A 25,375-nucleotide genomic window follows, 5' to 3' on the forward strand; every position below is an offset into this window, starting at 1 on the left:
AGCTCATCTTTTATAGCTGTTAAAATCTTATCCCATACCCTCTTGGGGCCACCTGAGAGGCAGGCAGGACTGAGAAGAGGGGTAAATTCAACACAGCCATTCTGAGTATGATTCTTATTTCTCCCCCACTATGCTACTCCACCAAAACAGCCACAGTGATGTGAAATTCGAAGGAGAGAATTAACTCCAGGGTAAAGCAGGATCTTAACCCAAACAAATCCCCTTTCAGCGTCACTGAAATGCTTTCTGAGGCATCAATATGCATTCCAGAACAGTGACAAAGGTCACCTCCCACCTTAACACTCTGGAGTTCAGGGTCAAAGTGCAGACCATCAATACTCCCTGAGTTGGTTCTGGGGACACCTAAGGACCTCTCCACACTGTTGCTGGGAGATGATAAGCTGTGTACATGACAAGGTCATGGCCAAAACCCGGGGAGGCTGAAAGATCTGGAGAAAAATCTCTTTGGAAAAAAATAATCATAAGGCAGTATTATTATGCTTTAAAAATATTCTGATAAATCTGGTCATAGACATTAAAGCTTTAAATCAATAGTCAGTTGCATCACATGATAATCTCCTGTTGCAATAAAAAGATAGTCCTGGATTGAGTACCAGGAAGTGCCGTCCATCTGTAACTCCTCTCCCTCTTCTAAGTGGTTACGATGGATCATATAACTGTCCCAACCTCACCCCTGTGCCTTAATATTGTTATTTATGTAAAACTAAGTCAACCACAGAAAGAACATCTAGAACCAACAATGCTGATTTGGTTTGGCTTGTTTGTTTTTAAAGGCTGTGTTTAAAGACTCACCAGTTGCTGAATTCTGAATATCAAAGCAGAGTCTTGGTGTGCAAAAACTCCCCTGGGGGAGCTACTCCACTTGAGCTCCTCCTGTTTTCTCTGTCGCCGGCTGGCTATGCTTCTCAGATGTGCTTTAAGAAGAGCGCCTCCCTGGGTCTCAGGAAAGTAAATTGCCTCTTAGATCATCAAGCCTGTGCTGTGACGTTGAGGGAAGGATTTCTGGGACAACAGGATTTCACACTACTTAAAAGGCCTTTGGGATCATTCAAGCTTTCACCTCCCAGGAGGCCAGTTTGGGGTTTTTCCCTACAGTCAAAAGGACTGTTTCCTTACCAGTTCTTTTCAAACATCTCCAGGGACAAAATTACCAGGGAGTCTGTGGAAAGGTTCCCTTAGAGGTGAAGATGCATCAATTCCTTCTGCTTTTTGAAAGGTCTCAGGCTTATAGGATGTCTTGCTGAGAAACGTCGTCTTCCTCCCTGGGCTAAAGGAGACCCTCCTGCTGCTTCTCCTTGGCTCTGATCAGGGGGCCCCTTTTATCTCCAGAGATCCCTGGAGGCAGGTAGGTCCGGGGATTGCTTGGGTTAGAATCTGGTGATGTTTCTACAGGAAGGCCCTGTGCCGTCCTGCCCTCACTGAGCAGTGAGCCAAGTCCTGGGGCTTTCGGGCACTTGGGAGCCTCTCTCTCCACCAACAGGCAGCACAGAAGGAAGGATTGTTGGAGGTGAGGGTCGGTGGCGGGTGGACTTTCTCCCAGGGTGTTCACGGGAAGAGGGAGCTGATGACTAGCTCATTTTTCTTTGGTTCCTCTGCACAGGTCCCCGTGCTCAAGCAGGGTGAGATTTTTAAGGAGGTGAAATTCAAGGAGAATGACTACAGAGCGAAATATTAGCTAAAAAATTTCTTCTTTTTCATCTGGCAGTTGAGTCAGATGGTAGGAAAATTTACCCAGATGTGTATGTACTTTCTGTTCGAGTTTAAACCACATGGTTTCCCAATCAGAAAGGCCCATGAACTTTATTCCTAAGGCTCCGTGATCAAGCCACCTCCTAAATGTATTCTCACCCATCGGAGGCTACAGTTGATTCAGAGAGCACCCGGCTTAGCAGACTCACATCCAGGAACAATTTGAAGAGACCGGACAGTCACTTTTGGCCAATTCTTGGATTTTTGTTATAAGGTGTGTAGTTACATGACATCACCAGTTCAAGACTTAGTTAGATCATAAGAGAGAAGACCTATCTAAAAGATTCCCGGGAAACATTGAGCCTCCTAAAGAACTTTTCTGATCTTCACCCATCCCTCCACCCCCGACTCCCATCTGCTTTCTCAGAGACCGAAATTCACTCGTGGATAAACACAGTCAAACCCAGGCATGTAATCTCCAATGAAACCACTCCCGTAAGCAAGCAAACCCCATGGCTGGTAGACCGACCCCTTGGGCCTTTTGGCATTAACACTGTTCCCCTCCCCTCCCCTTCCCAGTCACCCCAGCTTGGAATTACATGCCAATTTCCCTTCCTGGCAAGGCCTGGACAGATAAAAATGGAGATCAGCATCAAGCCAGGTACTTGATAGCATCAGACTGTGCCTGGCACTGCAGCGAACTGAGATTGTGTCCGAAATAGTTTTCCAATCTGGCCTTCAGTGCCCGAAGTGACAGGAGTGCCAGAAAGTGCTGAGTGACTGGAGGTGTGTCTGCCGGATGCCCAAATCCACACCTGCTCCATTCTTTCCATTCACTCTCTGTCTCCCCCTAACAAAGCACTGCATCTCTTTCTAATGAGAACTAAGATGGTGTTTGGCCTTGGCCCTGGAGTTACTGACAAAGAGGTAAGTGGATGAGGACCGGGTGTTGCACGTGTCTAACGCAGCCTAGGAGATAGTTTGATATTGGCAAAAGGGGCCAGTGACAATCCCACAGACGGGTTCGTTCTCCTGCACCGACCCCAAATACACTGAACCCAGCCCAGGCCTGAAAGGCTGAGAGCTTGACCGTTTCTCTCATTTCTGCTTGCAGATTCCTGCCTGATCAGATGGGGATGGTGCCGACCTTCATCAAAGACAGCAGGCTGGGGTTCCAATGATGCCAGCAAGATGTGGCCTGATAAAAACAGAAGTTTCTGGAGGTGACGTGGAAAAGGAGTCCGTGAAGCTGGAGTCCTTGGGGAGATGGTGAGTCTTTCTGCAGCAGTGATGGGGCAAGACGGCCAAGTTCAGGATCGGCTGAGGCGCTTGGCCACATCCGCATAGGCCAACTCAATCTCACTGTCGGCCGCGCAGGTGTTGGTGAACTCGTCCCGGGCGTAGGCATTCTTAAGGTACCGCCACAAGCCCGTCATCTCAGCCGGGAAATCGTAGTTGCGGTATTTCTTGGCCACAGTCTACAACAGAGATGGCAGGATGGAGATGGTGTTAAAGCATGAAACAAACCACTGGGAAGGTGTTAGTGGTGTGACCGAGTGTGTGCACAGCGGGAAGACCCTCCATGCATTCTAAGGGGCCAGCAGCAAGATGCTTGTCACGCAAGGTGGCAGTGCTACCTTTTTAATGCAATTTTGTTTATTTTATTTTATATTTTATTTATTTTTGTTGTATTGTATTTTCTCAAGCAAATATAATTTGCCCTTTGACTTAGTAATTCTGCTTCCAGGGATTTTTTTCCTTAGGAAATACCATGGGTGTACAAGAAGATTTAGCTACACACATAGGGCCGTAGGACTATTTGGAATAGCAAAAAATGGTATCCAACACAAATGTCCAACAACACGTGAATGGATAAATACGTTATCATACATATCTGGAGAGCCATGAAAAATGATGCTGCAGAGGAAATCCCAGTGACTTGGAAAACGCTTCAAGAGAGGCCGTGGAGTTTCAAGTGTAGTATAAGGCATCTGGAGAAATATGTAGGATGACTAGAAGTATATACGCCAATCTATTACCCGTGGTTATGTCTGCTTGACAGAATTATAGACAACATTTTTTTTTTCTTTTTTCCCTATCCACTTTGTTTTACTAAGCATCCTTATTTACAGAAGAGAATACAAAGCATAAAACGTAAGTTAGGTATAGGAATGTATCTGTAGGTTCAGGGTATGTGGGAGTGAACAGACAGTGATTTCCGTTCTCTCCTTAGTTTACCACACTCGGGGCTGTGGACTTGGGCCTTCTGGGGAAGTGGTGTTTGTGTTGAGAGACACAGTAGCATAGTGGTTAAAGCGTGGGCTCTGGATCCCAGCTGACTGGATCTGCAATCCTGACCCCACTACTTGACAGCTGTGTGACCTTGGACTAGTTACTTAACTTCTCTGAGCCCCAAATTATTTTCCTCTAAAATGGAGGTAATAAGACGAGCTACCTTGGAGTAATAAATCAGTTAATACACATAAAATGATTGGGGGTGTGGGGGGTGCTGGCTCATACTAAGTGCTCAAGAAAGATTACCTGTTGTCAAAATTCACTGAGACCCACCTTTTGCCCATTGCATGCATTCCTCCCTAGGTAGGGGCTGCGTGGTCTCTTTAATAAGGTCTCTCTAGCCAGGGGGGGCTTCAAAGACGTGAGACCCGTGAGTCACAGGGGGTCTCACACTCAGAAGGGCCCTGCTCTTGGTTTAACACTCTGCTGTCAACATCTGGAAACTGAAGACTTTTTTAACAGGCACCCTTTTAGTTTCGCTGGGCACTGGGACCTGCACATTGGCTAGTCTTGCCTCTACCCCCTCGGGAACTGGAGAGGAGAGAGCAAAGAGTAGCCTCTCTCCTGCAGCACTGACTTCTGACTCCTTTCCTTGCTTTCTTTTTAAACAGGTCACCAGATCACTGGCCCAGGGATCCTCCCACTCAGGGGACCCCCCAGACCAGCCACTCCGGGCTTTCATCTTCATCTGGGCGCCAGTGCTGTGCAGGATTCCCCAGAAAGCAGTTCTGAGTGAGGAACACCGATGACCTATTGTATGAACAGCTCAGTCGCATAGACACGACCACGTTCCAGGGAGGATGCATTTCCCCGCTCCGATCCCCTACATGTGTTTTGAACTTCCATTATGGCCCTAAGCTCTATTCTACTCCGAATCACAGTCAGTTCATAACCTCCCTCTCTTCCCTAGCTCGTGAGCAGTATGAGGACAGGAACCGCAGCTTCTTCATTTCTGTCCCGCTTGACAACCTCAATAATGCTGCTGATAAGAGTAACAACAATAGCAAACATCTATTCCCTCCGCATTCTGCACCGGGCACTGCCTTAAGCACTTGGCGAGCTACTGAAATCTCTAAATAACTCTACAAGGAAGAGTGTGTTATATTCCCATTTTACAGATGAGAAAAATAAGGCAGAGAGAGGTTAAACAAGCAGGGGGGGATTCAATAAAAAGTTGTATTTAATCTTTACCATCTTGTTATCCGAACATCAGACAGAGTGCCTCTAGTGTCAAACGTATATGATCACTTAACTTTAAAGCTTGCAGATCTTTGCCATGAGCAAACTGGAGTCACAAGAGATTTAGTGGTTGATACAATGTTACACAGGAAAATAATTCAACCAGGATCTGTTATCTATAATTTTCTATTAATCACTAATATTTATTACAGTCTCTGCTGTCTAATCCAATTCTTTCCACTTTGCCACTCAGCCTTATGTAAATGATAAAGGAAGAGCTCTACTCAGAATCTCTCCTGTGCCAATGATTCAGCTACTGTTGCTTTATCTCCAGACCTACCGGTGTAGCTGTACCGGCTTCTTGGTGATGCTGGGACTGGGACTGCAAACCTTACCTCTGCTTTGCCGGCAACTCCCCTGAGGCTCTACCAGGGGGTGCTAGACAGAGGCTTCGAGACTGGAGGAGGGAGCAGGGACTGGCCCCTTCCTGTGGGTTTCCTGTTCCTATGAGAGTCTCCTTTTCTCCAGTAGCAGCAGCTGAATCCAGTTTGCCATTCTGCAAACGCTCACAGGACCCGTGTCCTCACACCAGCTCAGAGAGGCCGGCACACAGCAGTGAGCCCCCCACTGAGCTTGCGTCCCAGCCCCACGGGCCTCTCTGAACTCAGCCCTCAGCCCCAGCTAAGCAGCACCCCACCCCGGAGGTCCAAGGTGTAGCTCTGTGGGATCCCTCATGGAGTTCAAGGTTTTTTGTTTTTTTTTTAAATTTATTTTGTTTAAGTGTAGTTGATTTACAATGTTGTGTTGATTTCTGCTGTGACTCAGTTATACATATATATTACAGCAAAGTGACTCAGTTATACATATATATTACGCATTCTTTTTCATATTCTTTTCCATTATGGTTTATCCCAGGATACTGAATAGAGTTCCCTGTGCTGTACAGTAGGACCTTGTTGCTTATGCAGTCTATGTACACTAGTTTGCATGTGCTCATCCCAAACTCCCAGTCCGTCCCTCCCCCACCCCTGCCCTTGGCAACCACACGTCAGTTCTCTCTGTCTGTGACTCTGTTTCGTAGATAAGTTCATTTGGGTCATATTTTAGATTCCACATATAAGGGATATCATATGGTATTTGTCTTTCTCTTTCTGACTTGCTTCACTTAGTATGATCATCTCTAGATCCATCCATATTGCTGCAAATGGCATTGTTTCATTCTTTTTTATGGCTGAGTAGTATTCCACTGCATATATAGATGTACATATATGTATACATGCATATATATATATATATATTACATCTTCTTATCCATTCATCTGTCAATGGACATTTAGGTTATTTCCATGGGTTGGCTATTGTTTAGTTCAAGTTTGGATCATTCCACCCTCTTCCCTCTGCCCTGCTGCCCTGAAGGAGGGACCTCAAGGAACATTTTGGCTTCCTAGTTCTCAGTACTTAGTACTTCTTCATATGAAATTATCTCGGTTAAGATAACTGGTTTGGGGTGGTCACTACAGAAGCCACCTGGCACTGTGTGTCTAGCGTAGGTGTGGCTGATAACACAGGTGATGGAATCAGGGTCCTTCGACAGAGCCCTCTGCTCACTGCAAGACGGCGGCTCCTTGGGTTTGCTCGCGAACCTTTAGAAAAGGTTGCCTTGGGTAACGAGAAAATCCATGCAGGGGTGGAGGCTCCACCAAGGGAAGCAGCTGGAAATTGCCAGAGTGAACGAAAAAGGCCCACACAATGTAAAGTGATGCAGCCCCTGTGGAAAACCGTATGAAGTTTTCGCAAAAAAAACTAGAAATAGAACTACCATATGATCCAGTAATTCCACTCCTGTTTATACCCTAAAATAACGAGAACTGTATTTCAAAAAGATACATGCACCCCAGTGTTCATAGCAGCACTATTTACAATAGCCAAGATATGGAAGCAACCCAAGTGCCCATCAACAGATGAATGGATAAAGAAGATGGGGTCGGGCTTCCCTGGTGGTGCAGTGGTTGAGAGTCCACCTGCCGACGCAGGGGACACGGGTTCGTGCCCCGGTCTGGGAAGATCCCACATGCCGCGGAGCGGCTGGGCCCATGAGCCATGGCTGCTGAGCCTGCAGGTCCGGAGCCTGTGCTCCGCGACAGGAGAGGTCACAGCAGTGAGAGGCCCATGTATTGGAAAAAAAAAAAAGAAGATGTGGTCTATATACAATGAAATACTACTCAGCTTTAAAAAAGAATGAAATAATTCTATTTGCAGCAACATGGATGGCCTTGGAGGGCATTATGCTAAATGGAAGAAGTCACACAGAGAGAGACAAATAATGCATGTTATCATTTATATGTGGAATCTAAAAAAGAAAACAAACTAGTGAATCTAACAGAAACTGATTCATAGATACAGAGAACAGACTAGTGGTTACCAGAGGGAAGGAGCAAAATAAGGGGTAGGAGATCAAGAGGCACAAACTACTATGTATAAAATAAGCTACAAAGATGTACAATACGGGGAATATAGCCAGGATTTTATAGTTAACTATAAGTGGAGTATAACCTTTAAAAATCATGAATCACTATGTTGTACACCGGTAACTTATATTGTACATGAACTATACTTCAATTTAAAGAATGGAAAAAAAAAAACAGAAAGAAAAAGTCCCACAATAAGGTCAAGGCATCGATCAAAAAATATTTTTCAAAATTATAAACTGATCCATGGGGCAGCCTCAAGTCTCTACATGCTGGAATGCATTTTCAGGTTTTTAAAGGATATATATAATATGAGCTTGAAAACGGCAGAGATGCAACTTATGAATATATATTTGTATTTATATATATAGCTCCCTTCCTGTTTGCTTCAGCAGCTGAACAGGTCCCTGTGCCACATGAGGGTCCAGGGGCTAAGGGTCCCAGGGGCAGCCACAGGAGTCCCGTGTGTCCCTCCCTGCCCAGATCCACGCACCATGACCTTGGCCAGAGCTGGTTCTTTCCTCACACGTTGACTTGTGTGGGGAGATGAGAATAGAAGGCAGCCACGCAACGAAAGTTCAAACCAGGCTGTCCGTGAGCAGCGGGGCCAGAGCAACTCAGCCCCCAAGGATGCAGACACACTGAAGGAGAGCCAATGAAACAGAGAGGGAGAGGATGCGCACGGCAGAAGCTCTGACGTCCGCAGGAACGTCCATGCTCATGTTCTGAATTTGCTTTCATATGAAAACAGTTAGCTCCCCCAGCCCGGATTAAGTCTCAGCGTCTGAAGCCAAAATGGAGGTCTGACTTGGCTTCCCCTTCGCGCTTTCCACACTTCAGAGGTTTGCCAGGGCTCTGGGATCTGATAAGCTGGATCAGCAGAAATCCAAGAAGACGGGAGGTGAGGCCCAGCCTTTGGCCCCTCGCAGGCCATCCTCCCTCTGATCCCCAGCTCCTCCAAGTAAATGACACACTGCACTTCATCCCAGGACAGGAGTGTAACTTAGTCATCCAGGGCTGGAAGGAACTGGAGAAACTAGAGGATGAAGCATGGGGCCTGGGAGATCCATTTGTTCACCTGATCAGACACATGCTTCTTGAGTGGGTGGTCAACCCACGTGTGAGTGAGAGGAGGAGGGACGGAAGTGAGGGGGAGAGGCGAGAAGGAATGTAATCCACATCTCTTCTTTTGGGCATGAGAGAAAGGATTCCCCAGAAGAGTAAAAGGCCTGGCCCAACTCCTGCTGCCAGTTGGTGGCCCCCACGGGACCAGAACTTGGGTCTCCGGACTTCTAGAACGGGTTTCTTTCCATTACCTCACTCTGACAGTGTGACTGATAGAATCAGATCACCTCTAATGGTGCCACTTGTTCCTCAGGAAATGAGAATAAAAGATGTTTTGGAGGTGGGGTGGGCGTGCAGTAATTAATAACTTCAAAGGCATAGCTTGGCTGGACCTACCAGTGACCACTGGCTTGGCCCAAACCCAAAGTGTCTTCCTACTAATAGACTGAATTTGCTCTGCCCATCAGCCCCAGCAAGCAGGATGCTCTCCCAGCCTCCAGCCCTGACGTGTCCCACAGGAGCACCGGTGGGTGCACAGCTAACAATTCAACTCAAGCTGGCATGTGCTCTGATTGGAGGGCTCTGATTTCCAGCTCAGGACATCAGCTGAAAACCAGTAGGCAGATATCCAGCTGATAAATGATTGAATCTGGTTCTCCTTAGTGACAGGTGGAAAGAAACTGGGGATCACATGCTAGGTGATCAAATGGTCCATCAGTGAGTATTTATTAAAGGGCCACCATGTACCCACCATCGTGCTTGGAGAAGACCTGTCCTCACAGAGCTTTTTGTCTGAGACAATAAGATATTAACACATGTAAAAGTAGAGAGCAGTCTAGCTCTACGATCACACTGTAATTTTCTCTGGTCTGGTGAGCGTCAGAAAAGGATGGGATAGAAAACAAACTTATGGTTACCAATGGGGATAGTTGAGGGGCGAGGGGTGGAGATAAATTAGGAGTTTGGGATCAACATGTACACACTACTATATATAACATAGATAGACCACAACGGTATAGCACAGGGAACTATACTCAATATCTCGTCATAACCTATAAAGGAAAAGAATCCAAAAAAGAATCTATATATAACTGAATCACTTTGCTGAACATCTGAAGCTAACACAACATTGTAAATCAACTAGACTCCAAGAAAGATGATGTTAAAACAAACAAATAAAATGGTTAAAAAAATAAAAATGAAAAAAAGGATGTGAGAAGAAGTATTAGTGTAGAGAAATGTGGGAGACACAACTGCTGTCTTCAAATGAGATGAAGAAAGCAGCCCTGTTTCGTGCTGCTCCAGAGAACCAAGGGGAGCAGGGAGGCATGTCTGGGCTCCATATAAAGAAGGATGGTTTAATAACTGGAACCGTCCAAAATGGTAGTGCTGGCTCGGTAGGCAGAGGGCTCTTGGTCATCAGAAACGTGCAGTCACAGCTGCACAGAAGCCTGTCACAGACACACAGGAAGGGGTCCGCTTTGGGGTGGGAGATTAGGGTGACCTCAGAATCTCCCCTTTCTTTCCAATTCTCAGGTCCTAAGGCTGGATAGGAAGGGATTACCCTGCAGGTTAACCGTGATCAGTAAGTGCAGCAGTAGCAAGAAAATGCTGTCCCGTCTTGCAGCCTCCAGTTCTTCAACTGGTAGAAGAGGAAGGTGCCTGCCTGCCCCAGAGAGTGGCTACAGGGAATCAGAAGGTGCATCTGCCCACAAAGAAAAACATGCATATGAGGCCACGCTTAATAGAGATGTCGGGGTGGAGGTGTGGCCCGTGAAAACCCATGAGGAAGAGGTAAGGAAGAGGCCTGTGGAGTGACAGGACTATATATAACTATTTATAACAGGACCATAATAGCAACTATTATCTATTGAGCCCTTACAATATGGCAGGCACTTTCAGGCCACACTTAGTCTCCCAACAGCGCTAAATAATATATGCCTATGTGACAGGTGTAACCTGGAGCTCAGAGAGGCTATACAGCCAGCACGCAGCGGAGGCTGACTTGGGGTCCCGGTTTGCGTGACTTCCGAGCTCTGACTCTCCATCAGCAGGCGGCACTGTCCTCGCCTCACCTCCACAGGTGACCCGGGCTCTTTGACGGAGCTGGATCTGGGGAGCACCTGCGGATAGATAGAGCGTTTTTACCTTGACCACATGGAGCTTGGGCAGCAGGTTGCAGTCGGCCAGGGTCAGCTCGTCGCCATCCAGGAACTTGCGCCGGGAGCCCTTGTCTTCGTCCCCGCGACTGTTGGAGTCGATCTCCTCTGGCAGAGGGGTGTTCAGGTAGTCATCCAGTTTCTTCAGTGCCTTGGTCAGGCCTCGCTCAAGGGCTGGCATGCAACAGCAAAAGAAGTGTCTTTAGTCAACCTTCCTGCCGCTGGATACAGCCACGGGGTCTTCAGAGCAAAGGAGCTTATCCAGAATCCTGTCCCCCTCAGCATAGCGGCTTCCCTCACACTACAGAGTACCTGACAGCCAGGTACACGCTGCCATAGAAGAGTATTAAACAGCCTGAAAAAGCAAATCTTAACCAAACAATAAACATTTGCTAATCCTTTTTTTTTGGAAAAGATCATATAAATACAGAAGTACAACCATCAGGATATCTATCAAAGCTTGTACAGTACTCCTCTCCAACAGATGTAATAATAATTGTCAGTTTTCATTTTCTTCTTTTGCTCATCTAAATTTTGCCGATATTCTGCAATTAACCCGCATACTAATTTTGTAGAAAGAAAGAACTATTAAATAAGTAAATAACAACTGCATAGAGGTCCTAGGAAAGAGATAGTCACTAGATTTGAGGGCAGCCTTAGCTATGGCTAACCCAACCTCAGAAGGAGAGGTGTGAAGTCTTCCAGGAAGACGTGACATAGGACAGTGAGCACCCGTGTCCGGGGCTGCCCCCAGGGAACCAGTGGGTATCAAGGAGGCATCCCTGACTTTAATCTAGAGGGGTTGTTCTAAAAATCAGAGCGGTCCAAAATGGAACGCCCAACGCACCGGGCAGCAGGCTCCACCAGAAACGTGCAAGCTGCCTTCGTGGAAACCTGTCATGGATACAGCTCAAAGAGTGAAAATCCGAGGGAAGACAATGTGGCAGAAGATTTTTCCAGTCTTGCCCCAGTGATTATCTATCAAAGAATTCATGTACGTATAAGAACAGAACAAAATACTCAAAAGAGCAGCTATAGAAAATCACTATCACTCAGAGTCATTCCACCCGAAATCTCACCGACCATTCCAGTCAGAGAACCCTAATCTAGAAACTGTCCACCTGACCGCTGGAGGAGATGGCTGGCCAGGTCATTGGCCAATGCACCTGTCATCAGCCCACCCCCCAATGACTGTTTTTTTCAGACTCTGGTTTAGAGATTGACACCGAGATGATGGGAATCAGTCTGGATGTTAATTTCAGCAGCTAAAAGGAGGGAGCTGCCTCTGGAGGAAGAGCCCAGAGGACTGTGCTCTTGCTCAGATTTTCCCCAAATGTGCCTTCTGTTAGCTCCGCCTCCTCACATAACCCGTGTTTGTCTTTTCATAGAAAGACTTTGTCTGAGACAATGAAACGACACCAGCCCACGATACATCAACTGAACGCTTACTGGAACATGTGAAAACAGGCTGGAGGTTGGATGTGGTTTCTCAACACTTCCTTCTCCCTGGCATTTGAACTTGGACTTCATCATCTGCTTTGTGTTTCCAGTTTGGGAGAAAAGAGTGAGCGGGGCTGGGAAAAATGCTTGTATTCCCCTTAGTAATTGTCTAGACTGGGATGGGACTGCAAGCCTATTCAAGAGCACCAGCAGAGGGCGCCAACAATACTTCTTAGCACCCCAGCTCAGCCCCACTGAAGCAGCTGTGATTGATATCGGGTCTGGTTGCTTCCACAAATCCCGCTACCCTTTCAGTGATGGAGATGATGACAAAATCTTGATTCTAATGGAGAAAGGAAAACTCAGATAGAATGCCTGCTGAAATTTGATGAGCTGATATCATCCGAGGGAAAGAGACATTGATGGGATACGAGACATTGCAGGTTCTAACTCCAAATGCCCCCCAGACACCTGAGCAGGTCCCTGCCCGAGTGCCCAGTCTTGGAAACGTGAAATTTGGTAAGAGAGGCCTAGAACAGCAACTGAAGCTCTTGGGGAGGATAGCTCTGGAGAAATTTCAACTATCTCTCCAGCCGTCTCTTAAGGTGGAAGGGTAAAGTTTGGCAATCGGCAGGGTCGTTGCCTTAGGTCACAACTACGACATGCCATGTAATATGCCAAGTCAGGATGTTCTGAGGACATCTTCCGAGTGTCAGTGGCATCACTCGTGTTTGTGCATTTTTGATCAGGAACGTGAAGGCCGGAGCTGGCGATAATCACGGTAGAGACAAGAGGAGACGGGGCAGCAGGGGAGGGCCCACGTGACAGAGCTGACCCCGTGTTTAACTTTTGACCCCTCCCAGGGTGAATTTACCGTGATGCTGCTGAGGCTTACACTCCAAGGCCTTGAACTTGACTTTTCAAATTCCCTATTTATTGTATTGGCTTCCGATTCCACAAATCCTGGAAATGACCCTGATCCTGGCACTTATGAAGTGTGACCGTGGGCACGTTCCTCAATCTCTCTGAGCATCGCTTTTCTCATTTCAACTGCAGGATTAAACATCCCTAACTCTCGGGCTTCCCTGGTGGCGCAGTGGTTGAGAGTCCGCCTGCCGATGCAGGGGACACGGGTTCGTGCCCTGGTCCGCGAAGATCCCACATGCCACGGAGCGGCTGGGCCCGTGAGCCATGGCTGCTGAGCCTGCGCGTCTGGAGCCTGTGCTCAGCAATGGGAGAGACCACAGCAGTGAGAGGCCCGCGTAACAACAACAACAAAAAAAAACAAAAACCCTAACTCTCATAAGGCCACTGGGAGGATTAACTCAGCCAATGCAGGGAAAGCGCGTCACGCAGTGCCTGGCTCCTATTAGGACATCAGTTAATGACACTTACTGCCATTGTGTTACCAAACGTGGCAGTCATCCTGCTCTCTGTCCCTCACCCCACACTCTTGGTCAGTATATTCCTCAAAAAATCCAAGGTATGGCAGAGCACGAGAGATTCTAAGCTCCGATTCTGAAGCCCAGTCCCTAGAGGAGGAAATTCAATGGCCTGCAGCTTGGCTTCTCTTACTGACTGAATGTCCAGCCACAGCCTTGTCCCTTACCCTCCCTCGGGATCCTTCTCGGTGACAAGCTGTGTTGAGAGGCAGGGCCAGAGGGAGATAGACGTGCCTGTGTGCTAACACACTGCTGTGTTGTTGAATGACAAAGACCAGCACCAATACATTCTCTGCTGGTTCTTTCCCCCCTACCTGCCAACTCATTCATTCTTCTGACCCCTCGGCTCAATCTGGCATCCATAGAATTTAATGATCTCTTTTGGCTAATGGTACCCAGGTCATGAAACCGTTGCTGTTAAACTTTCTGCTCTGCTGAGAGTGAAGGGGATGTGAAAGAAACCAGAACGACAAGAAGATGTTAATTCCTTCTGGGCTGGCATTTGAAACCCTCCCTCCTAAAGACTTCCTCTGAGTAGCAGGACGGTGTTGGGTGGGGGGTGGGGTGGGGGAAACCTCAGAGAGCAGCAAGCAAGCCTGAGGCCAGGGGACCCCGAGACCCGGGACCACTAACGTCCCAGGCACTTGATGGATCCCCAGTCCTTGAACTGCTTTCTTCCCCTCTCCACCCCACCCTTCCCGTAAAGATTTATTCCGTACCACACACAAACACACTGGGTAAAATATGTGATGAGGAAACAAGGGGAATAGTTCATAAATATTCTCAGCCATATGCAAACAATCTCAAATTTATTCTTCTCTTTTTTAAGGAGGGAAAAAAAAATCCACCCATTCCATGATCACTTCCAGATTCACTGAGGTTGATATTACATAAGACCCGATATTGTTTTCTCTTCGTAGAGAAATAATGACTTGGAAACGGCAATTTGAGCTAAGAAAATAATATACTCTTACCCGGGCATGGAGGCTGAATGGGGACCAGGGAGCCAAGACCCAGCCTCCAACAAGCTCTTGCAAGCAGGGCTCAGCCCTGGTTTGCTGGCATGCTTTGTGCAGCGGGGATATCAAGCAGCAAAGAGCCATGCAGACCCCTGGGGGCTCAAAATTCACTTGGAGCTGAGCGATGTCACAGGTGGCCTTTGAAAGGACAGGAGCAGCCCTGGGGGCCCAGGTTGCTATGTTCTCAGTTTCTCGTATGTTATTTTTCTCTGGCACGCGAACTTGCAGACAGATAAGAACCACGGGTCCACCTCTGATCAGGGTCCGTGGCCTGGATGGGGGTCTGTTCACCTCTCCCATGGAGAAGGAGATGGTGGGGAAGGGAGCCTACCCCAGAGCGGGCACCCTGTCCCCTGTTGTGTTCCTTTCCCTGCTTGAATCCTCTTCCTCGGCACCGGCACGAAATACACTTACTGATGTTCTGAAGTGGACCAGGGGTGTTTACGCCACTGATCATTTAAATACACAACGAAGCTATTGAGATGAGAGTTATTATTCATCCCCATTGAACAGATAAAGACATTGAGTCTTAGTCCCATCCAAGGCACACAGGCCTGTGCCAGCAGGCTGTTCAAACGACTCCTGGGACGTACCATGAAAAACGTACCTTGTTTTTTGTGTTTTTCTTGTTTTTTTTTTTTTGCGGTACGTGGGCCTCTCACTGTTGTGGCCTCTCCCGTTGCGGGGCACAGGCTCCGGACGCGCAGGCTCAGCGGCCATGGCTCACGGGCCCAGCCGCTCCGCGGCATGTGGGATCTTCCCGGACCAGGGCACGAACCCGTGTCGCCCACATCGGCAGGCGGGCTCTCAACCACTGCGCCACCAGGGAAGCCCCCCCTTGTTTTGTTTTTAACCGCTTTGCTCTTCCTGACAAGCTCCCAACGCGTGGGTCATGGGAAAACAACAACTTTAATTTAGTCCATTCTGGATTAGAATCTAGTTGATGTAATAATCTACATAGTCCCTCTAGGGAATTCTCAGTCTCTTTCATAAAAATGCTCAGTTACTCAGAGAACCTGCTCTCCCCTGCGCTTCCTCCTGAATAAATGGGGAGTGGGTAGGTGAGGAGGACCCTGGGACCTCCTGGCACTGGGGAGACGGGAATCCTGAGGTCTGTCGGGTGGGCGGCTCGGGGAGGCTACCACAGGGGTTCTGTCTCTTCTCAGCGATGCTGACCCTCCACATCCTTCCAGAGTAACCGTGGGGATGTTGACCCTTGGGTGGTGGTCAGAGGTGGGATGCTGCTTGCCTTTGTCCAAAACTTTGATTGGGAAGAATACCTGAGCAAAGCATCCCATGGGGCTCCCCAGACACGTCTCTAGTTCCCTTTCTCCCTGCCTCTCTGTCCTCCTTCATCCCCAAAACCCCTGTTTCAGTTTCCTATGTCAAAGATTCCTTCATCCACAGAGCAGCTATCCTCCCTGTGATCTGAGTCCTCAGGCCTGGTTCCTGATGTGCTAAAATTGAGAGAAAAAGGCATCTAGGACATTTTAAGACAATAGCTTGGCTTGCAAGGCTACTGTCTTGTTGAAAATGCTATTTTGAATATCAGAGGCTAAATATTAAAGTCTTTGCTCTTTCTTAGAATTCCTTCTATAGAAACCCTCATCTCTCATTGAGTTGATGGAGGCGTAGGACAGATTAGAGTTAGGTACTGAGGAAAATATTTTCAAGATAGTAATCCTATCCTACGAGTTAAAAGCAAAATGAGGAGTTAAAACCAGGGCTGCTGGATTCTAAAACTTAAACTTCTTCTACTCTGCAAGGCCATGTCTGGATGCTGAGGACTGGCCCACTGTTCCTTGGGGGTCCACCCAGCCTGCCATCTTCCTTCCATACTGCAGACCTTTCTCACGTACCCCTTTCCTCTGACAAGAGTGTGGCTGTCAGGATACCATTCCTCATGTCCTAGCTTCCAGCTATTTGATAACATATTTGTACTCTGCTATTAATGGGTTGATTTTAGCTATAATCCGTGGTGCTCTCAGTAACCATGATTGGCTCTAGAAGGAATAATCTCTGAAGAGAGAGCTTACCAGGGCTCTTTACATCATTCCTCAGTAACAAATAGCAACTCTGCCTGTACTCGGGGCCAGTGCTGTCCCATTGCCTCAGGTGATAGCAAAACATCTGGGTGAAGAAAGAAATCCATTTGGGTTTTGCCTATGAAGGAAGAAATATCTACATATTGAGAAATACCTGGCTGACTGAATAAAGTTTTTATTTTCATCTTCTCATTCGAGACCATGTCAATATAAAGGATGCAAAAAAAATAAATGCTGCTGTGGTTTGAGGGAGACCACGACAGAGACGTTTCTGGCCATCACATATCCTTGGAGGGAAAATACAAAGATGGCCTCACCTTGTTGATATTCGATAGCTTTAAGCATGAATGAAAATGTGATGGGAAAAACAAAAAAAAATCAAAGAGTCAGAATTTACTATCACTTTTTCCTCACCTTTTGGAGAAAGAAGGCTTTCTTTAGAAACCAGGAGAGGTCAAATTGTTCTTCCGTGAGATGCCCAGGGCCAAAGATCCAGGAGACGGGAGAGGGGCGGGGGCAGCAGAAAGGCCCGGGAGAGTTATGGGAGGCGGGGGAAGAGAAGCGGTGGGCCAGGTGAGCAGAGACGTAGATGCTGTCATGAAGAACACAGTTTTGAGGAGAGAAAAAGATGTTCTAAGGGCATATCTCGGACTTTCAGCTTTGTGACGGGCAGTGTAATTTCCTCTCACTAAACATCCTCTGTAAAGATCGGAATTCCTCTTCCAGGTTTTGGAATTAGAGTCATGTAGCTTTTCTCTGTCGCAAGAGTCCTTAAAGAGAGGAAGGTGGCCCAGTTATATGTGGGTTACGTGAGTATGCATGACCACATAGAGGGAAACTTATAAAGCAGGTAGAAACTGGGGGCCACACCCACTCTGATTCACAGTGACCCTTCTAGAACACAAAGCAGGTAAGGGGTGGCTGATCCCCACGGTCCCTTCACTCTTAAAGCAGTGTCTCTGCCGGGTCCTTAGACCCCAGTGAGGCAGAAATGGTAGCAGGGATGTAGGAGATGGGAATGGCTTTCCTTCTGGTTTGGTGGGCCCTTCTCTGCTGTGCCTGGGTCCTCTGGCTATGTTGGCATATCACTGGTGTCATCAGGGAAGGGACGGAGAGAGCCTGGGTCGGGGGTGTCACACAGCCCTGGACCAGGCTGCCAGAGAGGGCCTGTGATAACAGCCATGATACCAGGCAAGGTGGTCCAGAGCTCCGGTGTTCAGGAGACCTGGGTTTGAATCCTGCCACTGGCCCTACAGAGTCCGGTGGGACTTAATGAAACATCATTGTTATTATACTAATTATTATCATTATTATGGCTGTAGAATGTAAGTTTGAGGATGGAGCAAGGACAGAGTGGGTAAAAGATGAGAGCAAGAGATAAACTCAAGGCAGAAGCTGGCTGTCTGAAGTGAGGCTTATCCCATCACCCCAGAACTTCGCAGGTCCAAGGAGAATCGAGGGAGCTCAGAGGGTGAAGCCCACTCCTGCATTCCCCGACACACTCGGGACCCCAAGTCTCCTGGAATCATCTCTTTGGGTTGAACGTTTTTCTCTCTGGGCTATTTGGGTGTGTCAAATATTCTTGGTTTGATGGTTTGGAGAATTCACGTCCACTTTGGCATCAGACCAGGAATGGAGGATGCTGTCAAATGGACTCTGTCTGTGACGGGCTTATATGTGGGAAGCAGTTCCCGGGTCCCCATTTCTAGGCACTGGTGAAAACAGGAAAGGCAGAAAAACAGTGGTTTATGAGAAAGCAAAAAGCAATGACAATTTCAGCAGACCCCCTAGGGTTCCCTTGTGTGGCGTCACCTGGCCTTGAGAAGAGTCTGCAGCTCATGCTGCCATGAGTATTATTCCCTCCATTCTAGAAGGGATTTTGGCCTTGAATGAGAAGGATGTTAAATGGCAAATTCTTGTGGTTCTTCCAATAAGAGGCCAGTAGATAATTCTCTACTCCCAAGGCAGGATTCAACTCTGGCAACTATGGTGGATTGGGATCTAGTACATTGTTGGATGCCTCCTTATCCCCCTTTGGTGGAGAGAATCATCGAGTGAATGGGGCACTCTCTGACAGATTTCCAAAGAATTCCAAAGGATTTTCCTTGAGGAAGAGACAGATCCTCTGCATAGCTTCCTCCTCAAGCCCTGTAGGGCATCATTGTGAATAATCATCTTACTTATACAGCTCCACAAATCAACTTCATATTTGCCCTTTGTTCAGAAGTATTATTCCCAAAAACAACAAACAACGAGAACAAAGATTTTTCTTTAAGAAAGATGAGTCTTTGGCAATTATCTGGCTGTGTTTAAAACACCAGCGTGGTAAAGAATTTAGGACAATCCAACATGCCTTTCATAAGCTATGATTTTAAAGTATGAGGGGAGGTATGGATCACATAGACAATTCCAGATTCAGATAATTTGCTAAATCTCCTAAAAGCCACAGTAAATTTGAAGAGAAAGATTATCACTTAGCTCTTCACATGTAGGTTTCCTTTTGTGGACACAGTCTGTACCATGTAAACGCCCCAAATGTTTATTTATGAACAGGAGGAGAAAGAGACAGAGACACTGAATGCAGCCAGCTGAAGAGGAAAATGCAGAAACTCACCAGGGAGGGTAAGAACTAGCTGGAGCCGCCAGGAGGGAATGTGGTCCCCATTAGGGAGCCTGGCCCCGACTTTTGTGACGGGGAGGTGGCGCCCCCTACTGGCTGAGTGAGATTCAAAAAAAAAAAAAAAAAAAAAAAAACCTCTTCTGCAGCTTCCGCAGCAAACGCGTAAGTGTGTTTTCTATTAGGCTTTCCAGAAACTCATAAATGGTTGTAAAACCCATTGTGCTAATAGGAAGAGCGACATAAATGCTGACTAAAGCTATTAATGCTGGTTGTAGTTTATGCAGCGGACTGAATCAGGCTGAAAACTGGGAGTTTTTTTACAGTGATTTTCCAACAGGTTATTTTTAAGTATCAGGCCAAGATTAGCTGGAGTGCTGATGTTCAAACATTTGGAAGGAGCTGGTCAAGGGAGATTCTGACTTCCTCAGTCATCTGTTCCAGCGTTTAGACCTAGAGACTTTCATTCTCAACTCTCAACCCTTCCAAACAGGCTGAAATGATTTAACCACATTCTGCCTTGCTTCATCCTCAGATGGCCACATCTTTTATGTAAGAGCTATTAACAGCTTTAAAAACGGCCACCCTGCTGTCACAGATCTGTATTTAAATGATTACTGGTTCTAGTCGTTTTGTGATTATAAATTCCTTTCCAGTTGGCCCGTTCTTTCATTTGCTAAACGGGTATCTATGGAGCGCCCTCTATGGGCCAGGTTTGGGACTCCTAGTTCCCCACGGATTGCTGAGTTAGGACTCTAGAGGTGAAACTGGGAGGGTTGGGTACATATAGCGAAACATATGTGGTAGTTGTTCAATCAGTATTTGTTGTTTTATGAGTTGATTTGATCCCAGTTTCCGAAATGACCTACCTACTCTTGTTCAAAAACTCCGTACCACATGCATTTTCAATAATGAACTGTATTAAATGTAGACTGTGCCTGGATCAAGTGCACAGACCATGGGACCAGCTGCTTGGGTTGAGATCCCAGCTCTGCCACATACTACCTTAACCTCTGGTGTCTCAGTTTCCTCATGTGCAAAACAGACATCATAGCACAGCACACCTTATAGGAGGGCTGTGAATAATGCCTGCAGAGAGCTTGGGACAGCGCCTGGTCATTATGTGTAGTGTGTGATGATGCTGGTGTATAAGGATCAAAGCTACAAAACAGCTAATAAATTCTTAGAGTTGCGAGGAAAAGGACTGCTTGATAAATATTGTGCTTGACTGGTCGTCTGCCTCGAGGAAGTCACCCCGGATGAATTAGGCAGAGTCTTTTTTTCGTGTGTTCAGCTGGTCCTTTCACTCTGACTCTGCTGCCATGACCACAGTCCCACCAGAGTGGGCCTTTGTCCTAACAGTCATGCAATGAGGCAAACTTAGAGGCTAAGATGAGCGGGGGTTGGGGGTGACCGACACTTTTGCAGAATTTCCCAGATAGGCCACAATTACACCCGCCCCCTCCCTTGCTCAGGGCAGATCTCTGGGTGCCTGCTCTTGCCCCCCCATGGATTACAGTCTGGGGGGGGGGACTCTCCACTGTGTATTATAACCTTTACTAAACAGCTTTTGCTACGTGAGTCTTGTATCTTCTAAAGTTTGAAGTAAGAGTACTGCAGATTAAGTGTGCAATTTTATATTTCTGTTGCCTAAAATCTAGGTGGGGTAATGATTCAGAATTGGTCAACCCCAAGGGAGAATTTGAAATAGTATGCCTTTTTTTGGCATGGCTAGCTGAGATACTTTCACTGCAGTTTTTTAAAAAAATCATACTAAATTGAAAGTGAATTATATGCAAGAATTCACTCTTACCTTCTTTGTTACCAAGAGAACCCAGATTTTTTCAGAGTAGCAACATGCTGGGTCACAAATACTTATTTTGCCAGACTCCCAGACTAGAGGAGGCCAAATGATCAAGTTCTTGCCAATGAAATGTTAAGTGGAAATTGATGGATACGCTTCTGGGAAAGAAAAGACAAGATATAGCTGGCAGTGCCTGAACTCAGATGTAATGTCTGGAAGTGGAGCAACTATCTTGTGACATGAGAATGGGAGTCACACACTCAAGATGGAGAATCAGGTGCTCTAAGGAGCTGGATCCATGACTTCTTGAAGAACTACAACTGCATGGAATTCTCTCTTCTCTGGACTTCTTGTGATGTGAGAAAAGCAAACTCCTATTAAGAAGTAAACATTTATAAAGATAAAGAATAAAATACCTAGGAATAAACCTACCTAGGGAGACAAAAGACCTGTATGCAGAAAACTATAAGACACTAAAGAAATTAAAGATGATACCAACAGATGGAGAGATATACCATGTTCTTGGATTGGAAGAATCAATATTGTGAAAATGACTATACTACCCAAAGCAATCTACACATTCAATGCAATCCCTGTCAAATTACCAATGGCATTTTTTACGGAACTAGAACAAATAATCTTAAAATTTGTATGGAGACACAAAAGACCCCGAATAGCCAAAGCAGTCTTGAGGGAAAAAAACGGAGCTGGAGGAATCAGACTCCCTGACTTCAGACTATACTACAAAGCTACAGTAATCAAGACAATATGGTACTGGCACAAAAATAGAAACATAGATCAATGGAACAAGTTAGAAAGCCCAGAGATAAACCCACGCACCTATGGTCAACTAATCTATGACAAAGGAGGCAAAGATATAAAATGGAGAAAAGACAGTCTCTTCAGTAAGTGGTGCTGGGAAAACTGGACAGCTACATGTAAAAGAATGATATTAGAACACTCCCTAACACCATACACAAAAATAAACTCAAAATGGATTCGAGACCTAAATGTAGGACCGGACATTATAAAACTCTTAGAGGAAAACATAGGAAGAACACTCTTTGACATAAATCACAGCAAGATCTTTTTTGATCCACCTCCTAGAGTACTGGAAATAAAAACAAAAATAAACAAATGGGACCTAATTTCAAAGCTTTTGCACAGCAAAGGAAACCATAAACAAGACAAAACGACAGCCCTCAGAATGGGAGAAAATATTTGCAAATGAATCAACAGACAAAGGATTAATCTCCAAAATATATAAACAGCTCATGCAGCTCAATATTAAAGAAACAAACAACCCAATCAAAAAAATGGGCAGAAGACCTAAATAGATATTTCTCCAAAGAAGACATACAGATGGCCAAGAAGCACATGAAAAGCTGCTCAACATCACTAATTATTAGAGAAATGCAAATCAAAACTACAATGAGGTATCACCTCCAAACAGTTAGAATGGGCATCATCAGAAAATCTACAAACAACAAATACTGGAGAGGGTGTGGAGAAAAGGGAACCCTCTTGCACTATTGGTGGGAATGTAAACTGATACAGCCACTATGGAGAAAAGTATGGCGGTTCTATGAAAAACTAAAAATAGAATTACCATATGATCCAGCAATCCCACTATTGGGCATATACCCAGAGAAAACCATAATTCAAAAAGACACATGCACCCCAATGTTCATTGCAGCACTATTTACAATAGCCAGGTCATGGAAGCAACCTAAATGCCCATCAACAGATGAATGGATAAAGAAGATGTGGTACATATATACAATGGAATATTACTCAGCCATAAAAAGGAATGAAATTGAGTCATTTGTTGAGACGTGGATGGATCTAGAGACTGTCATACAGAGTGAAGTAAGTTAGAAAGAGAAAAACAAATATCGTATATTAATGCATGTATGTGGAACCTAGAAAAATGGTACAGATGAACCGGTTTGCAGGGCAGAAGTTGAGACACAGATGTAGAGAACAAACGTATAGACACCAAGGGGGGAAAACGGCGGGGGCCTGGGGATGGTGGTGTGCTGAATTGGGCGATTGGGATTGACATGTATACACTGATGTGTAGAAAATTGATGACTAATAAGAACCTGCTGTATAAAAAATAATAATAATAAATTTTAAAAAAGAAGTCAACATTTATAAAGAGTGCTTAGAGCAGGGCATGGAACATAGTACTGATAAAATGCTACATAGGTTTGCTAAGTAAAATGAAATAAATATGTGCTTTAGGTTCTGTGATCAGGTTTGTATCATATGCAGCCAAACACAACCTTTGCCAGCACCCATAGATATTGCCAATATTTCATTATTACATTATAATTCTAGCACCTTGGGCAGTGTCTGGTACTGACTACGTATTTGTTGAAAGACTGAGCTATTCAGTGGGGTTTGAGGAAAGATGAGAGGCCCTAAAATGTAACTCCATGTCTCCCTATGTTTATGCAACAGGCTTCCTGTCCTTAGAGGACCTAGGATGGCTCCTTTCTTTGTGTGCTGAGAGCCCTTGGTTTCTGGGGGATGGATGCAGGGATTCCATTTGTTTGGGCTGGCATGCCCTCTTGCAGGGTCATCAGAGTCAAATGAGATGCAAAGGCCATCACCAATCTGCAGCCCCCTGCCAAGTGATGCAAGCAGTATGGAGGCCAGGGCCAGACCTGGGCAGAGCATTGAAGAAGCTTGCTTTGAGGTCTCCACCATGGAAACAAAACATGGGTAACTGTCAGTGCACACGCCAGCAGGCATGTGACCATCAGAGTTAGAGCTGGGCGGGGGGGCGGGGGGGTGCTGAGAAATCACTGGGTGGGACCCTCTTCCCTGGAATATTCAGGAATGGAAGGCGTTCTGGACATGCGCACAGAGAAACGCATTTCTTACTATGATCCAGATCATTAAATGCTTCTTCAACTAGGAGTTCCTAGAAAAATAATTTGACCCCTGGCTTCTGGCTGGAAGAACACTAGAATTTAGTCTTGGGTGCTTACTTTCCCCCCTCTTGGTGATGTTTCACCTTTAACACCGAATATAACGTTCCTTGAATGTAGTTATAAAAATGAGGGTGACAAGAAAAATACCATTTAAGCCAACACCACCACCCACACTGACAGTCTTCATGGGGGGAAGTGTTCAGATTTTTACACTTTTATTGATTTTTTTTTTTTTTTTTTTTTTTTTGTGGTACGCGGGCCTCTCACTGCTGTGGCCTCTCCCATTGTGGAGCACAGGCTCCGGACGCACAGGCTCAGCGGCCATGGCTCATGGGCCCAGCTGCTCCACGGCATGTGGGATCCTCCCGGACTGGGGCACGAACCCGTGTCCCCTGCATCGGCAGGTGGATTCTCAACCACTGCGCCACCAGGGAAGCCCTACTGATTGGTTTTAAATGAGGTTTTTCTTTTTTTTTTCCTACCATGATACTGGATTTAATATAACAGAGGTTATATAAGCATGACATGTTCTCAGCTGAGAGACAGTTTTAGCAATAGAGTATCATAAAATTTAAAAGGAGACTGGGAAGTGTCAGGGGTAACCAAGAGAATGGAAGGGGCTGTACAGTGGGACAGGCTTAAAGGTGAGTGCAGGACAGGCTGGAACAGGAAGCATCCTGGAGGAAAGCTCCTGACATGGGTGAAGCAGGGTCAGCCCTTCCATCCTCTCTCAGTAAATGAGCAGAGAGGGTTGGGGCATCTCGAGGTGTTTGGGATATGGTTCGCTCATTCATTTAGCAAATGTTTATTGAGCACCTGTTCTGGGCTAGATGATGAGCTGCGCTCTGGGGATGAGGATGACGAATGAGACCCTACTTCCCAAAGCTCTGTCCTGGACCAGCAGCATCAGGACCACCTGGGGGCCCTCAGGCCCCACCCTAGACCCATCAATATCTGCATTGTCACAAGACCCCTCGGGGATTCAAATGTACATTCAAGTTGGATAATGGTCTGGATCACAAGGCAGAGTGAAGTGCCACTTGAGCCTTAAGTCCTGAACTTATGTGTCTCTTTAGTTCATGAGGCTTCTCAGGCTGAACTCAGCAATAGGCCGGAGGTGGGTTGGGATGCCTTCCAGAAAGACAGTTCTAGAGCAGGGTTTTAAAGAAAGCTAGAGGTTTTAAAGTCAA

The 25,375-nt window shown here is 46.2% G+C and overlaps 1 protein-coding gene across 1 annotated transcript in view; it reads right to left on the reverse strand.

Moving 5' to 3' along the window:
* Nucleotides 1-3,013: 3,013 nt before the first annotated feature.
* CLIC5 (chloride intracellular channel 5) overlaps nt 3,014-25,375 on the reverse strand; it is a 104,200-nt gene continuing 81,838 nt past the window's right edge. Inside the window, exons 5-6 of the mRNA XM_081247752.1 lie at nt 10,866-11,050; nt 3,014-3,188 (exon numbers count right to left, since the gene is read on the reverse strand). Of these exons, the coding sequence (XP_081103878.1) occupies nt 3,021-3,188; nt 10,866-11,050 (353 nt within the window). The 3' untranslated portion in view covers nt 3,014-3,020. The remainder of the gene's footprint in view (nt 3,189-10,865; nt 11,051-25,375) is intronic.

The sequence above is a fragment of the Mesoplodon bidens genome (assembly GCF_964165515.1).
Source record: "Mesoplodon bidens genome assembly, chromosome: 10".
NCBI lineage: Eukaryota > Metazoa > Chordata > Mammalia > Artiodactyla > Ziphiidae > Mesoplodon > Mesoplodon bidens.